Genomic DNA, 14,485 nt, shown 5'->3' with positions numbered 1-14,485 from the left:
GAAATTTTAGCGCTGAATGTAGAGGAGTGGGGGCATAGCTCAGTGGTAGAGCATTCAACTGCAGATCGAGAGGTCACCGGTTCAATCCCGGTTGCCCCCTTTACTTCTTGTAAAGAAATTTTCTTGTAAGAGAGACAAGCAGTTAACAGAACATATCCGATTCAGCTACTTTTTTTTGTTTAATTAGAATGGCTCGTCGTTCTCTTTGACTGAACTTGACCTTAGTGATTCCTCGTGGACGGTCCGGGAATGCTCTTTGTTGAAATTTTCCTTTAGTGCCTGAATAAACTTTGAAATATTTTACTTAAAGGCAAGTAAATTTTAAATTCTTCTCATTGAGAAGTGTAATATGCTCCTGCCGTTAAAAGAATTTCGGTGTCTTGTGTCGGAACAATAGTGCATAGGGGGTCCACAAAAGACGTCTTGGAATGTTGCTGCATAATCCTCTGCACATGGTATTCATTAGACATCAGGGATGCAAGATTTTTCCTGCTTCTAAACTTAATTCTCTATGGAACTTTTTCCTTTGCATGAGCTAATTTTCTTATTTTTCAGTTACTTCACACTAATCCTCTGCTTCTATATTTTAAGAATGCTTCCACACCACTAAGCATTTATTTCAGAATACACCCTGACAAGTCAAAATGTTTTAATGACCACTTTAATACTACATTGAGATCAGATGTACATGTACAGACATTACAGTGAAATAGTTGAACTTTTTTACAGCAACTAACAATGTTCATGAACTAGACTTGCACAATGAGCCAGTAAGAGAGCAAGAAGGTTAAAAATCACCTTTTATAATACACTTTTGGCTTCTGTTCCAGAAGAACTCTCAAATAAAACAAAGAAAAGGCTTTCCCTCTGATTAAAATACCTGCTTCCCACTTTTCTTATAACAAAAGCTGGTTTGACTTTGTAAACATCAATTAAGAATCGCAAAGCAGTGGCCGATGCTAAAATACTATACTGAACATTTAAGTTGAAAAGAAAAAGGGCATCATGTCACTGACAGTAAATGCTGCATATCAGTACAAAAGTCCATTGAGTCAAGAGCAAGTGAGAGATGATTTACAACACTGCTACGGTACTTTAGGATGACTAAGTAAAAAGCTACTACACTGATATGCAACCTTGACTTTCAAGAGCCAATCCACAACAACAACAATGTCCTCTTTAATCAATCTGCTAACCTCTAAGGAGACTTCCCTAGAAGCAGAAACCTTCTTGATGGATAGAAGCCATGTTTGTGCTAGATTTAGGGGTAAGTATGGAAGAAACGACTGTAAAATGTACATGGCTGTATCTAGAAATTCTATCAAAGTTGCACGGAACCCTTGACACAAGATTCCTCTGTGAACTCAGGTTCCATCCATGAAAATCTGTACACAGTTTGCCAGAGTCCTTGAGAATAGCATTTCATTTCCCTCCTTTTGCATGTGTCAAGATATGCGACTTGAGATTTGTTGACTGAGCAAACCTCTTGTTACAGGAATCAAAAGGACAGACATACGGTCTGTCACCAGTGTGGATACGAACATGAGTACGTAGGTTGAAATCCAACGAGAATCTCTTACCACAGCCTTCAAATGTACACTGTTATAAAAATAAAAAAAATATTACCACACTGATGAACATGGGCATTTTTTTAAGCTACATTATGTCAAGGATATTGTCTTGACATGACACCCTACTCTTTGGGTTTCCCAACCAAGAAACGTATTATCATAAACAGAGGGATTACACCCCGACGTCGCTATACATATTATCCCTACTTTATCTCTATACACTTCCTAAGGGGCTTACAAGAAGAATTTGTTTATCAATCAAGAGCTTCTCTCAGGTGGTGATCATTTTCTTCATTCTAACTTGTGACCCTAATGTTCAATTCAGGGGTAATATTGTAAGGAGAAATGAGGTGCTGATCATGCTTAGGAGTCAAAGGGTAAAAATAAAAAGGTGAAATCATACCAAACAAACACTCATACCTGGAAAGGTTTTTCACCAGTATGAACAAGTTGATGTCTCTTAAGTTTCGAACTCTCCACAAAAGCCTAAAACAAGAAATTGAATGAACTGAAATTGGCAATATCAGATGTGATACCAAGAGTGAGTGATAAAAATCACTCATTAACTTCAGACAGAAGGGCTGTTCACTGATGAATATTGCTTACAAATTCCTCAGCATAATTTTTAAAAAAATAACCAAGAGAAGAAAGACCTTTGCATTATATCAGGAAAGATGACAGTGAATTCCAAATACATTATAAACAAGGCTACATACCTTGCCACATTCAGCGCAGACATGGACTCTTGGTCCATGCGTATGTAAGTGTTTTCGCATGGCAGAGTTATCTCGAAACATCTTTGTGCAACCCTAAAACAAAGCAAGTACAAACTTAGTCAAAACAGTTTTGTGCACACCACCTGTGAGGTCTAGGCACAATTAATTCAACACACTCTTTTGTTCCCCGCTGCAACACAGTTCAAGGATTAGATTTGCGATGAAAAGCTTCTTACTTTATGCGGACAAGCTATTGTTCTTGCTCCTTCTTCCTCTTTCATCTTCTTTGGTCTCATCCTGCAAAACATATAAACCTTTCCTTACTAAGCAGGGGTTCAGGTGTGATTCTGCTTTAATTATTTCTTTCAACTAAAAATCCTATTTTGTTTTGGGTAAACTGACAGTATATACTTTAGGAAAAAATGTGGCATATCAATAGACACTTCCTTGAAAAAACACAATCCAGCCAAAACAAGGAGAAAAAAAGGCAAAATATCTAGTTTCTTTGAGGCTTTTGCCACTACAAGCCTACAAAATTTATAGCTTAGAATAGGGTTCAATTAAAAGGCAGCAAACTTTGCTGATTTCTCTGCAAGGTCTGACTAACTACCTTAGATGTCATAGCAACAAGCCAAGTAAAAGACACAAGTCACATGTGACTAATCTTCACAAATCCTCCTGGTTTCTGCAGCATGAAGCTACAAGAAGAGATGCAGACTTCCCCGGAAGGGATGCTAGTCCATTGCAGATTACTCCCCCACCCCCTCCCCCCTCCACTCCCTTTGCTGGTACCCATTTACATTCCTAAATGGAGAAAGGCACTGCAAGAGTCAAAAGTCTCGCAGATGAACACAACACAATCAACCAACAGGGGTTAACTCTTCATCTCCCACTGGAATACATAATGAACTAAGGATAAAAAAATTGAAATCACAGGCTGATTTCCAATCAAATATACCCCTTAAAAACTTAGAGAAAACCCTGCACAAAATAGACATAAACAATGGGGAAATGAAACCAGTGTCTGCTAATTTCACCATTTTCCTTTCAATTCACATCCTTTACAAAGAATTGTATACATTTAAGTTCCCATCTTATATATCCCAAATCACTATGTATTGATGAAAAACGACATACATTGTAGTTGGGCAGAAGGATCAACTACTTCCTTTAAGTCTATGGCAGAGGCCTTGTACAGAACTCAGAGAACAATGCATATTTCAACAATTCTAATGAATTAACCTCTCAACTGTTGTTAACACCTTCTCCTTGTGTCTAAAATTACTCTAACATCACTCAAATTTGCAGATTTGGTGACATTTACAACAAAAGATTGCTACACTTTGAATTGAACAACACAAAATAAAATAGGCAGCAACAGGCCTGAGCAGCAAATACCTCATTTCATTTTGTACTATGTACACATTTTTAGAACATAACGAACGAGAAATACACACACGGAATTAACAATATCACATTTTTATGACTGGCTCCCATTTCGTAATCGTTGTTTCTGTCCTTTCAAGAGTGTATTCGTGTTTTCTGTATTTTCCCCAAAAATTGCCATAATACTTCAAAAGCTCGCAGAAAAGTAAAAATGACGAAACAACAAATTAAAAGATTTGACAGGGCCAAGTCACCAACATTTCACGACAGGGAACTGAGAAGTATATCAAAATGTGTTCAAACAACCAACGCTGAACGGTTAATTTCACTGCGGAAGAGAACCTTTTGTTTATCGAAAAAAAACCGCATGATTCTGTTTCGTGTACTCCATACCGAAGAGAACTTTAAAATTGTAGGTAGAAAATCCACGAATATATCTTGTAACATGCAACACGCAAATAAGTATCCTTTAGAAAGGATAGTATAGAAATAGCACAGATTATCATTTTGCATCGAACGAACGGCGGCCATGATGCAGTCCGCCATTTTGGTTATAACAAAGGCTGCTGTTTGTCATGGGATTTCAAAATGGCTGCCAAACTGGACGAAAAGTCATCTTACCTTGCAAACTCCGCTAACTGTTTCGGATCACTTAAATCAATTCCAGGAAGACCACCAGGAGGTATCTTTTTTCCAGTCATATACTCGGTGAAGTCGGGAGCTTGATTCAACTCTTCTTGCTGAGCTTTTTTCTCCTCTATAGCGTCACCATAGCCCGTACAAGACAAGAAACACAAATGAAAATATGAGATTTTCCTGCCTCGCAGGAATGCTTAACTCTTAAAACCAACTTAATCTGAAAAAGAAGGGCGCCCATTTTACAGAAACGTACCCGACGCCCACATTGTCACGGCAAATTCGCCTTCGAGAGTCTTTATTTGAACTTGCTTTTGTTCCCATTTGCGCGTACCTGAGCGTTCAGTATCTCCAATACCACCCCCTCTCTCACTGTTCGAGGCGTTTGACGCACTCGATGTAGTAGAGTTAACATGACCCTTTCCCGATCTTCCCAGACCTTTAGTCCTGCTTCCTCTGCTTTTTCTCTGTTTGCCTGAAGGAGTCGTGGAGATAGACACTTCTTCAACTATGGCGTGTTTTGATTCCTCGATAACTTCTTCAGTCGTTTGAACAACGATTTCTTCGTTCTCAGGCTCTGTCAGAGGCTGAAGGGCTATCATAGGCTGCGTCTCAATTTGAACTTCTTGTTGAGGTTCCACCATAGTTTCCACCTCAACTTCGACTTCGGCCACACCAGTGGTTAAGTCGGCCATGTTGGCGCCTGAAGTTACCTACGCTGGGGGTGCTCACTGTCAACTGAAATATTCAACCTCATTTCGAAGTCAGACAGACCACGTGGGCACTGTACTTGCCGAGCCAATCAGAACAAAAAATTTTGGTATTATCAACTGAGTGTACAACGTAAATTGGCCATTGTAAAGAGTTTCAAAGCTGGTGTTTCGAGCGTTAGCCTTACGTCAAAGCGAAGAGAGGAATTGTAGGTTGGATGTGTGTTTATATTCAGAAGAATAGAGCTACGCTATCGGTGGGAACATGGTAACGAGAAATACAAGAATAAATCAGTTTAATTCAAGAGATGTTTTCGCTGCAATATCGCTTAAAAAAATTTTCAGTTCTTGTAGTCCCTCCTTCCCAAAAACAGAGAAAATCAACGAATGAAAGAATAAATGAAATGAAAATGGGAATAAGAAAATAGAATAATAAATCTAATGACAAAGAAAAATTCACTCTCACGGAGCTGAGAGACTTCCGCGAACGTATTTCAATTAAACACAAGATTTGATTTTACTAGGAGTAATAGGCTCCTTATTTTACACATTCACTCTCAACATCAACTTTGCTTCTTTTGTATGTTTGGTGTGTAAGATATTCATTTTCATGAGCATCAAACAAACAACAACAACAAAAAACTGAAATAAAGATGTTGTACCCTTTATTAAACCCTACCAACCCTCCCCCGCCCCTCCCCTTCCCCACCACCAACACCACCCCTACCCGTCACCTGTTTACGGCAGCCATATTCGTCTGTCAAGGAGGTGGCCTTTGGGGAGAGGTCTGATTGTATTTCTAAGCTTATTCATATGCTAATCTATTAATAGATGCATTGTCTCTTGATGCAACTGTCAAGTCTACTGATCACGTACCAGCCTTCAGCAGCTACGAGCATCTTTCAGCAGGCGGGTCGATTTCCTCCATGAAGGCTAAGATTTTTGGTTGAAAGAATATCATTGCTCGTCGCAAAAGAAAATGAAAGTTTGTTTAGCAAAAATAAGTATGAGGAATATTTAAAAAGAAAATCATCATAAACGGTGGCCAAACTGTTTCTGGACTGAGTAGCCATGTAATTTATTTCATGTAATTGAAATAAAATAAAAGATCATACAAATTAATGATGAGAATATCCCTTCCACTCCCAGGACTGACCAAAATTATGTATTACACTACAGTTCCAGCCAGGTCTCGAACCAGGACCTCTCGACCTGGAGTCCAGCGCACCCGGCAACCATTTGGACACTGAATCTTCAACTCCTGGCCTCCCAAAGTAATTAAATGGTGTTACTGTGCCCACTCGTCTTTTACATTTTTACAGGACAAAACAGCAGGTGGGTAACCGACTTTGTGTATCCTCAGGCGTATTCTGCAGGCAACGTTGCCATTGCTTATCACATGATTTTTTTTATTCAGCTATCTTAGATCTGATTTACAACATATTGGGCCCCTTTGCGATTCATTATAAGTTTGGATTAGGCTAAGCACGAAAGTTACCGCCCGCCGGCTATAACTGAGGTTTGACTGACTATGGCATTTCATGGCGTTTCTGGGTAGCTTACGTGTAGCCGTATATTCCCCCCTTCCCACCAAGGTGAAACGGAAGCTTCCGTTTCACCGGGGGGGGGGGGGGGAGGTGGGGAGGGTACGGCTGACGCGTCCGCTTTCCCATCGACAACCGTTGGACGATGAGGAAATGCAAAATACAAGTAACTTTTCAACGGCTAACCGAGCGCGAGGGTCGCACCAGGACAGTATATATCAAAGCCAACTGTTTCTTTGATGGAAATAGGAGAGACACCTCCTTGAAACTAACTCTTTTGGTGTTATAAGTACTTGTCACTTTCTCATGGAACTATCAGTTAGATAGTGAGACAGTAATGCTGTTAATGACTAACTCAAAACTTCAAGTATTCCAGCTTTAAAAGAGAACAAGTTTACATATAAACGCACTTTTAAAAAGCATTTCCTGAGGTAAAGAAGGTAAGTTTCTGAACAAACTGTTATGCTGCATCACTCAGGGATTTTTATAAGTTCATTTGGTTCATCAACTGTGTTGATAGTGTGAATTGGCCAGTGTAAAGAGTTTCTTAAGCTGACGTTTCGGGGCGTTGGCCCTTCGTTGGAGTGGGCCCCCCTTAGATTTGACACCATACAGAAAAAGAAAAGGTACTCCTTTCTCCTTTTTTCTTCTGAAAATTAACTTTCAGTAAATCAAAGATCTCACATGAAAATATGAGATTCTTGTAATATTTGTAACCCAAAATACAAAAGCAAGCTCACAGAATTGTTACAGTTTAATATAGAGTCCTTTTTCCCATGTCACATTTTTAAATGCCATAAGATGAAAACATTTAGCTCCCATTATACCAAGGAAAAAATACACTCCTTCTCCAATTTTAGCAGTTACAGTTATCATCTATCAAATTGATATCCAAGGAAATAGATATACCTGTCTTGACAAAAATTTTGATAAAATTGTCTAATTTGTCCAGAAATTCTTAAATTGAAAATCACATAAGCTTTCTAGCATTGCATAAAGCTCCATGAATGACAAAAGCTTTTAAAAAATCAGTTGTGTCTATAAATCAGATAATGCTCTATTCTAAGTGACTTCTTACACTTACCTAACACTTAAATAGATGAAGAAATAAATTACATTACAAACATTACCAATTAAATAAAAGGAAAAACTAAATCTTATAAATACCTTGTGAGAAAAATATATTAAATAGCTCATCTCAAATTCTTCTTTTACCAGGCATCTATTCCCAAGGATATCATTTCACAGTCTAATGGATGAGGAATTAGTTTACACCAAACAATAAATTGTAAAAAATCAAACCATTAATGAACCAATAACAATAAAATATACAATATTACATTGGTAGATTATTTTACCCCTTCAATCCCCTTTACCTTACATAGAAAATTTTAGTCCATGCAATTTATGCTGTATGGAGCCTGTAAAAACCTGTGTGGATTCTTCACCCTTCATTTCCCAAAGGTGATCAACATGTAACTTCTCCCTATAACATCCATAATGCATCCAACAGACATGTAATGAGAATACTCAAACTTATCAGATAGGAGTTCTTATCTTGATCTAACATCAAATTCTCATAACTAATTTACAAGGAAATGTGTAACAGTTGGAAGGGAGAGTTAACAATCAGATCTTGGGAATTACAGGGTTACATTAGATATAACATACTATGTTTGCTGAGTGATTCAGGATAAAAAACATATTTGGGCTTTAGCTGAATATAACTGCATACCATATGATATTACCTTAAATAGTATGTTAAAAATTCCCCTACATATGTAACATTAGCTACTTATAATATTTATTCCTAAGTTTACAAAACCTTTACATTATAAAACCTCCAATACCTTATGCAATTCCTTATCAGACGTGTCATACCAGTTTACACATGATAAAATAAAAAATATAACAGCTGCATTGTCTCCAAGTTAAACAACCTCATTTAATGAGCTACCATTTTATAAGTAAGTTAATTTATCCAAACAGTTCTGAAAGCTAGGGAGTAATAAATGTACTATAATAATTGCTTTTCTCTTTAAGCCCAAAAGACCAATATTTTACTGCTAAAACTTACAAAAGCTTATAAGTAGAAGCAAATTGTTATCAAGATTTTAAATGGAATCAGAGAAAACCAGAGGTACATTATTTTTAATCTGACTTCACCTCTCCCATTTTGATTCCTTTTCAGTCAATTTTCAATTTAATTCTTTACTAAATTCCCTAGTAAATAGCTCTTTCAGGAATTCTCTTTAACTAAGACTTATACAAAATATGGTAACAGAGTCCCCTTAATATACAATTAGAAATTTAAACTTCAAATTAAGTTTATTCAGCATACCTGCAACCCTAAAATCTGTTTCCTGTTATGTAACAAGAGTTTATGCGCTGCATTACTATGCAAATTCAGCCTGTTTCTTATGGTCTCTGGCAATCCTTAAGGTGACAGTAACAGTTGCTAGAGTGGCTGCATTGGTGGGGAATGCTCTCAGAATTGTAGCTGATAATCCTTGGGAGAAAGCATGTAGCCCACCACTCTTGTAGGTTTTTTTAACACAGTCCAAAATGCTCTGATATCTGCGGTTCTTTCCTTCACCATCTGCCTGGAACCTTGATTTAACAACATCTATTGGATAAGTGAAAAACCAGGATGATATACCACTTAATCCTCCTGCAAGCAGCAATCCTAAAGGTCCAATATGACCAGCACCATCTCCCTCAGGTGTCATTGCATTGCAAAAAAACTCAAATGTTCCAAAGTATATAGCAAAGCTGGGGATTTCTCTAGTGAGTGTTATAGTCATCCCCTTGTACAATCCTGTGATGCCATTTTTCTTGTAAATCTTCTGTAAGCAATCAATTGATCCATGGTACAATGGCTTAGAAGTGTTTTGAACCTGCACAAGAGTTTTTGCTAATTCCATTGGGCAGCAAACAATCGACTGAACTGCACCTGCCACACCTCCTGCAATACACTGACTGGATAAACCTGGCTCAAGCAGGCGTGACAAATTCCCATGGACCCCAAATATGATAGCATTTATCAGCCCTACACCAGCCATTGGGGACAACATGCCTTTGTACAAACCAAACACCTGTGTCAAGAGGCAAACAAATTTCAACAGGAGTTATCACATTAAATAGATTAAAACCTACCATTGAAGAAACATTTCCCTAAATAAAACCCCCAGATGTAGGGCTGACAACAAGTTTGAAAGTCGCAACCAAATTGCAGATAATGGGTGACCAGGTTATTGTGGACACCCAGTTGATTCATCAGATTTCACCTAAGACTCAGAACTATTCATCCAAGTTAAATGTCCCTGGCATTCTGCAAAGTTTGCATGAACCTTCAAGCCAGTTCTGAAAGAGGAGTGGAAAAGGAATTATGTGCGACGTGTGATTGAGGCCAAACCTTATGTGTGACATGTCAATTTTACAGAATTTATGAACTAGCAAGAATGTGATTTGCCCCCTGAAATATACCTGATCTGTTAATTTTTTCTATCAGTTTGTGAAATCCTCAAGATTTCCTTGAAACCTTGTATACTACAAGAGAGATTTTCAGTTTTCCTGTCACACAGGTAATGTCACCGATAAATTATGCATTTAATCCCAGTTAACACTGGGATATGGCCTCAACATAAATTCTTCATTGATATTTTAATAACTTTTTCATCAGCACCTGTGGTAAACTGATGTGAAAGTATCTGACTACCCAGCAATTTTGACCAGCTCTTGAAAATGACTGCACAAAAAGTTACACAGGTGAGAACTGCTGATGACCTCACAAGAAGTCTCTAATTCAATCCTTTACACCTTTACATCAGTATACATATTCTTCACACTAATCTCTTCACATTTCTTATAGTTCTACTGAGGAGAATTTATTAAACAATCAAGAGCTTCTTAGGCGGTAAACTCCTTCATTCTCATTACTTGATTGTTTCAATTAAAAGTCATACACTAAGGAGAAATTAGATGCTCATCAGTCTTGTGGGGTTTAAAAGAAATGTCTGTCGTAATCAGCCCATTCCTGGATTTCAAACATAATGTGTAAATTTCTAAGTAATTTGAAAACAAACGTTTGAAAATATAATTATTCATTTAATTTGCGTCTTTCGGTTTGTCAATTGTCTTAATTCAATTGCCAAATATCAAAGGTTTCGCCAGTATATTTGCCACTCCATTTAAATAATTTACATCACGATATCATGTGTCATTTACCTGTCTAGATGATAAATTACAAACCAAAAACGGACTGGGTCTACCCTCAGGTTCTTGGCTGACGAAAAATTAACTTGAAAAGCTTAACGCCCAGTTTGTCATTATTAAAGCAAAAATTCTCGAACTATCGAATATATTACCGCTACTAACCGTTTCTTGTTTTACAATTTGCGTAAAACAGTTGATAGTCCCGACGTATCGTTTCGATACTTGCGTTTGAAGTCGAACCTGGAAAAAAAACATAAACAACTGAGCTGTCTGAAGATCTAACCTTCGATAAAATAGATGCGTGATTCTGTCTTTAAAAGGGTGGTTGAACAAATTGAACGTTGTACTGTATTTAGAATGCGGCGTTTTCTTACTTTGACTGTGTCGAAGGGATGTCCCACTACTATGCCGGACCATCCTGAAGGAAAGAAACAACAATTTTGAAATTTATACCATTAGGCAATGTTTACTACCTCCTATGGAGAAAGCAAGGAAACATGAAGGTATGGAAAGATGACCTAACCTCCAAGGCATCCCGCTACGAAATCCAAAGCCATTACAAGCCGTGCTGGTTACAACTTTAGCATGAACTCGTAACAAACAACAACGATCGCAGTTCTGAAAGCGAATCAAACACTAGCATTGTGTTAATACGTTCACATCTTCAAGGCTACTTCACTTTCACGTATACAAACGCACATGGCGGAAATGCATGGTTTACAGTTTCGTGCCTAGATGAAGGCAAAATTCTCCTAAGCGAACCAATCAGAAGCGACGAGTGCCTTTTTGTGCCAGTCAGTCACGGTTACTACGGTGATGCGGGGCATGGGGAAGAGACACAGCAGCCACCCATGGTCTTTTTCACCAGCAGAATGGGAGTCCGAATCTGTTTAGAAAGTTACCCCCTTTAAAAAGTATAAGTAATTGCTCCCGTGATTAAAGAGATGCGTGCGCTCTGAGGTCGAGGATAGCGTCATGTCTTGCTTAAATTACCTCCCACAAGGTGATCTTAGAGCACTTTATTTCAAAATGGCTGCGTTTCCGAGGAAATGATAAACGCGATAGAAGAATTCAATTGCAATGAGCAAAAAAGATGCTGCTGAGTTTGGTGAAATAAGGATACGAAGTTTTTGCTCCCTGAATTAAAGAAACATGTTAAAACTGCTTGCTCATTTTGATACGAGTAATCGACGCAATGGGAAAAAAGATGCTAAATGCTTTCCCTAAAGCACCTGAGCAATTATACGAAAACAATTATTCGCCACAGGCTCAGTTAACATTGTTGAATAGTCCCCTCGACTCCGTCTCGGGTGATATTTAACAATATTCACTTCGCCTTCGTCTTATAATTATATAACAAAAAAAAAAAAAAAGATTCCAATCACTAGACAAAACATATTTAATCCCCAGCGTCTCCAATAATCCTATCTTATATTTTCTTTTCTCATTCATTGTAAGGCCCCATTCAGAAAACCAAACACTTCTTTAGCCATATCCTAAAAAAGTTCAGCGTCTGAATAATTAACCCTTAACACCTCAACTTTAGTTTGCGTGTTCAGTTCCCTGCTGTTCCCTAGACATTTAACATGGTATTGAAAAGGAGAACTTGACTTGTTTAACAATTAATGGCTTCCAAAAGGTCTTGATAGGGTAAAATTTCCACACAGCCCCATACTATTGTAAAACAAATCTGTTTTCCCAATGGCAATGTAATGTTTTTGTCATTGTTTTCTCTGTTCAAGAACTGAATGTATAATGTAGGATGGGGCTGTGCGGAAATTTTAACCTTGATAGTAGCAGGCATGTCAAGAATTTGAAGAAAACGACAAAACTTTTGAGTTTGTAAAACATGTTTGGACAGAAACTTCTGTCATCTTCAGTTAATTAATGTACAAAGCTTTAGAAGTTGAATTTATAATAAGTAAAACAATGCTATTTATGATAAATGGTGAAAACAGGAGAGAGGCAAAGCATGAAAGTGTGAGAATTTAAAGGATGGTTTTGGATTTACATGATGTAACTGTTGATTCAAGGAGGGTTGTTCTCTTTGAATATGTATAGCCTCTTTTATCTTAAGTTGAAAACCGATAGAGGCGTGATCCAAAACAGAGATGCTCTCTGCTGAACACAAAGCGCGACAATATTGAGAATCTTGCAGATGTTTGGAAATGTGAGAGGCCCTGTCACAGTCTAAGTTCTGTCTAACACGCGTGGAAAAATGCCGGCGCGTTTCGCCGACGTAACAGGCATTACAGCCAGCACCTACAAACTTGTAAACCACACGTGAAAGGTGCCCGTCAGGGACAGTGTCTTTCACACCAAACAAGTTACCAATCTTGAAAGAAGAGAAAACTAACCTGATATCCAAGTCATTGCGATAGCGCTTGATAAAATAGCGAATCTTTTTCCGGGTGATAGCTGAAAAATGGCCTATGTAGGGTAGCTGGTGGGAAGGGAACCACGGGGAAGATGATTGATTTGGGTCCCGGTGATGTAACGGTTTATAATCTTCTTGATTAAATGAGCAGGGAAAATATTCTTTTTTCGAATATCCATAAGCTTAGTAATGTCCTCGTGAAACCCTAACCAGGTGTTATTAATCTTGTAGGCCCTGTCAACGAGAGTCTTAATGAGACCTACCTTGTAAGAGTGCGTGGTGAAGTTGAAATAATTAGTTAATAACCCAGTGAAAGTTTTTCTTACGGTAGACACTGGTTAGAGAAGAATTGGGGTCATTGTTATCAATCAAGACATCTAAAAAAGAGAACAACCCTCTTTGAAACCTCAATTACATCAAGTAAATCTAAAACTATCCTTTTAATTCTCACACTTTCATGCTTTGTTTCTTTCTTGGTGTCACTATTTATCATAATTAGCATTTTTCTACTTATTATAAATTCAACTTCAAGCGCTTTGTACATTAATTAACTGAAGATGACAGAAGTTTCTGTCGAAACATATTTTACAAATTCAAAAGTTTTGTCGTTTCCTTCAAATTCTTAATTAATGGCTTCTTTTGTTGGCGATGCTTTCTTTGATTCTCTGGATCTTACTGTTAGATTCAATCAGGCATCCGCAGGGGTTACAGGGTTAAGAGCGAATCCACCGACCGCATCGCTTGCTAATCAAGACAAAGCCATAAAACTCCCTTAGGAAAGGCTAATGAAAAGTTCAAATTTTCTTGTATGCGTCAGAGACGTACCTGACAAATTCAAGCCGCCTTTACTTCATCTGCATTGAGTCTTAAAGGGGTTCTTCTAAGGTGAAGATAAATTACTTGCATCAAGTGAGTTGATAATGTGAATTGGCCACCGTAAAGAGATTCTACAGAGGACCTTTCCAACGCTAGCCCTTCGTCAGAGTTTATTAAGGAATTATGGGTTGTTTCTGGTTTTTAAACAGAAAGGCAAAGCTACGCTATTGGTGGGAACACGGTAACGTGAAAAACGCAAGAATAAATTAGTTGAATTAAAAGCGTTCTTCGATACCGAGGCCAATTTATATTATAAATTCAGTTCATAAAACCAAACTACCTTGCAATACCCAATCCCCTCGTCACCACAAACGCTACACCACAGATTCTTTAAAAAACTCACCCCATTTACTAGGACAAATAATAAAGCTTACGAGTAGAGCGCGCCCAGAGGAACCTATTAAAAAGTGGCCTCTACCTTAGCATGCAGACCTTTTCAATTGCACTGGTTTAA

General features: G+C 37.9%; 2 protein-coding genes and 1 non-coding gene across 6 annotated transcripts; 1 reads left to right on the top strand and 2 right to left on the bottom strand.

The window, feature by feature from the left end:
• The first annotated feature begins 28 nt into the window (after window positions 1-28).
• On the top strand, window positions 29-100 carry Trnac-gca (transfer RNA cysteine (anticodon GCA)). Its single transcript has one exon. It is a non-coding gene; the product is annotated as a tRNA-Cys (tRNA).
• Window positions 101-645: 545 nt separating this feature from the next.
• On the bottom strand, window positions 646-5,069 carry LOC113681496 (uncharacterized). 3 transcript variants are annotated; one of them, XM_027198592.2, is made up of 6 exons: window positions 4,749-5,069; window positions 4,295-4,430; window positions 2,524-2,584; window positions 2,288-2,380; window positions 1,992-2,057; window positions 646-1,599 (listed from the first exon to the last, which is right to left on the bottom strand). In XM_027198592.2, the coding sequence occupies exons 1-6, from the start codon at window positions 5,002-5,004 to the stop codon at window positions 1,423-1,425; spliced, it is 789 nt and encodes a 262-aa protein (XP_027054393.1). In that variant the 5' UTR covers window positions 5,005-5,069; the 3' UTR covers window positions 646-1,422. The 3 variants fall into 3 exon arrangements, with proteins under 3 accessions (XP_027054393.1, XP_027054389.1, XP_027054390.1); XM_027198588.2 differs by having other exon boundaries at window positions 4,566-5,049; XM_027198589.2 differs by having other exon boundaries at window positions 4,644-5,049.
• A 2,230-nt stretch (window positions 5,070-7,299) lies between these two features.
• LOC113681497 (mitochondrial basic amino acids transporter) lies at window positions 7,300-14,146 on the bottom strand. Of its 2 annotated transcripts, XM_089212665.1 has the most exons (5): window positions 13,981-14,146; window positions 11,302-11,396; window positions 11,153-11,196; window positions 10,941-11,018; window positions 7,300-9,658 (listed from the first exon to the last, which is right to left on the bottom strand). In XM_089212665.1, the coding sequence occupies exons 2-5, from the start codon at window positions 11,333-11,335 to the stop codon at window positions 8,960-8,962; spliced, it is 855 nt and encodes a 284-aa protein (XP_089068791.1). In that variant the 5' UTR covers window positions 11,336-11,396; window positions 13,981-14,146; the 3' UTR covers window positions 7,300-8,959. The 2 variants fall into 2 exon arrangements, with proteins under 2 accessions (XP_089068791.1, XP_027054394.1); XM_027198593.2 differs by lacking the exon at window positions 13,981-14,146 and having other exon boundaries at window positions 11,302-11,660.
• Between the last annotated feature and the right edge of the window lie 339 nt (window positions 14,147-14,485).

This window comes from Pocillopora damicornis, chromosome 7 (genome assembly GCF_964200805.1).
Source record: "Pocillopora damicornis chromosome 7, jaPocDami1.2, whole genome shotgun sequence".
Classification (NCBI taxonomy): Eukaryota; Metazoa; Cnidaria; class Anthozoa; order Scleractinia; family Pocilloporidae; genus Pocillopora; species Pocillopora damicornis.
Note: the sequence above shows the minus strand (reverse complement) of the source record. Positions and strands in the feature narration are given on the sequence as shown.

Bases quoted from the DNA above. Each gene is read 5' to 3' on its own strand.
- LOC113681497 (XM_089212665.1), bottom strand. From the start codon at position 11,335: ATGGCTTTGGATTTCGTAGCGGGATGCCTTGGAG. The intron at 11,197-11,301 runs GTTAGGTCATCT...TCTTTCCTTCAG, and splicing joins CGTAGCGGGATGCCTTGGAG to GATGGTCCGGCATAGTAGTG. The intron at 9,659-10,940 runs GTTAGTAGCGGT...CTCTTGACACAG, and splicing joins AAATTGTAAAACAAGAAACG to GTGTTTGGTTTGTACAAAGG.
- LOC113681496 (XM_027198588.2), bottom strand. From the start codon at position 5,004: ATGGCCGACTTAACCACTGGTGTGGCCGAAGTCGAAGTTGAGGTGGAA. The intron at 2,381-2,523 runs GTAAGAAGCTTT...GCTTTGTTTTAG, and splicing joins CAATAGCTTGTCCGCATAAA to GGTTGCACAAAGATGTTTCG. The intron at 2,058-2,287 runs GTATGTAGCCTT...TTCTTGTTTTAG, and splicing joins TCTGCGCTGAATGTGGCAAG to GCTTTTGTGGAGAGTTCGAA.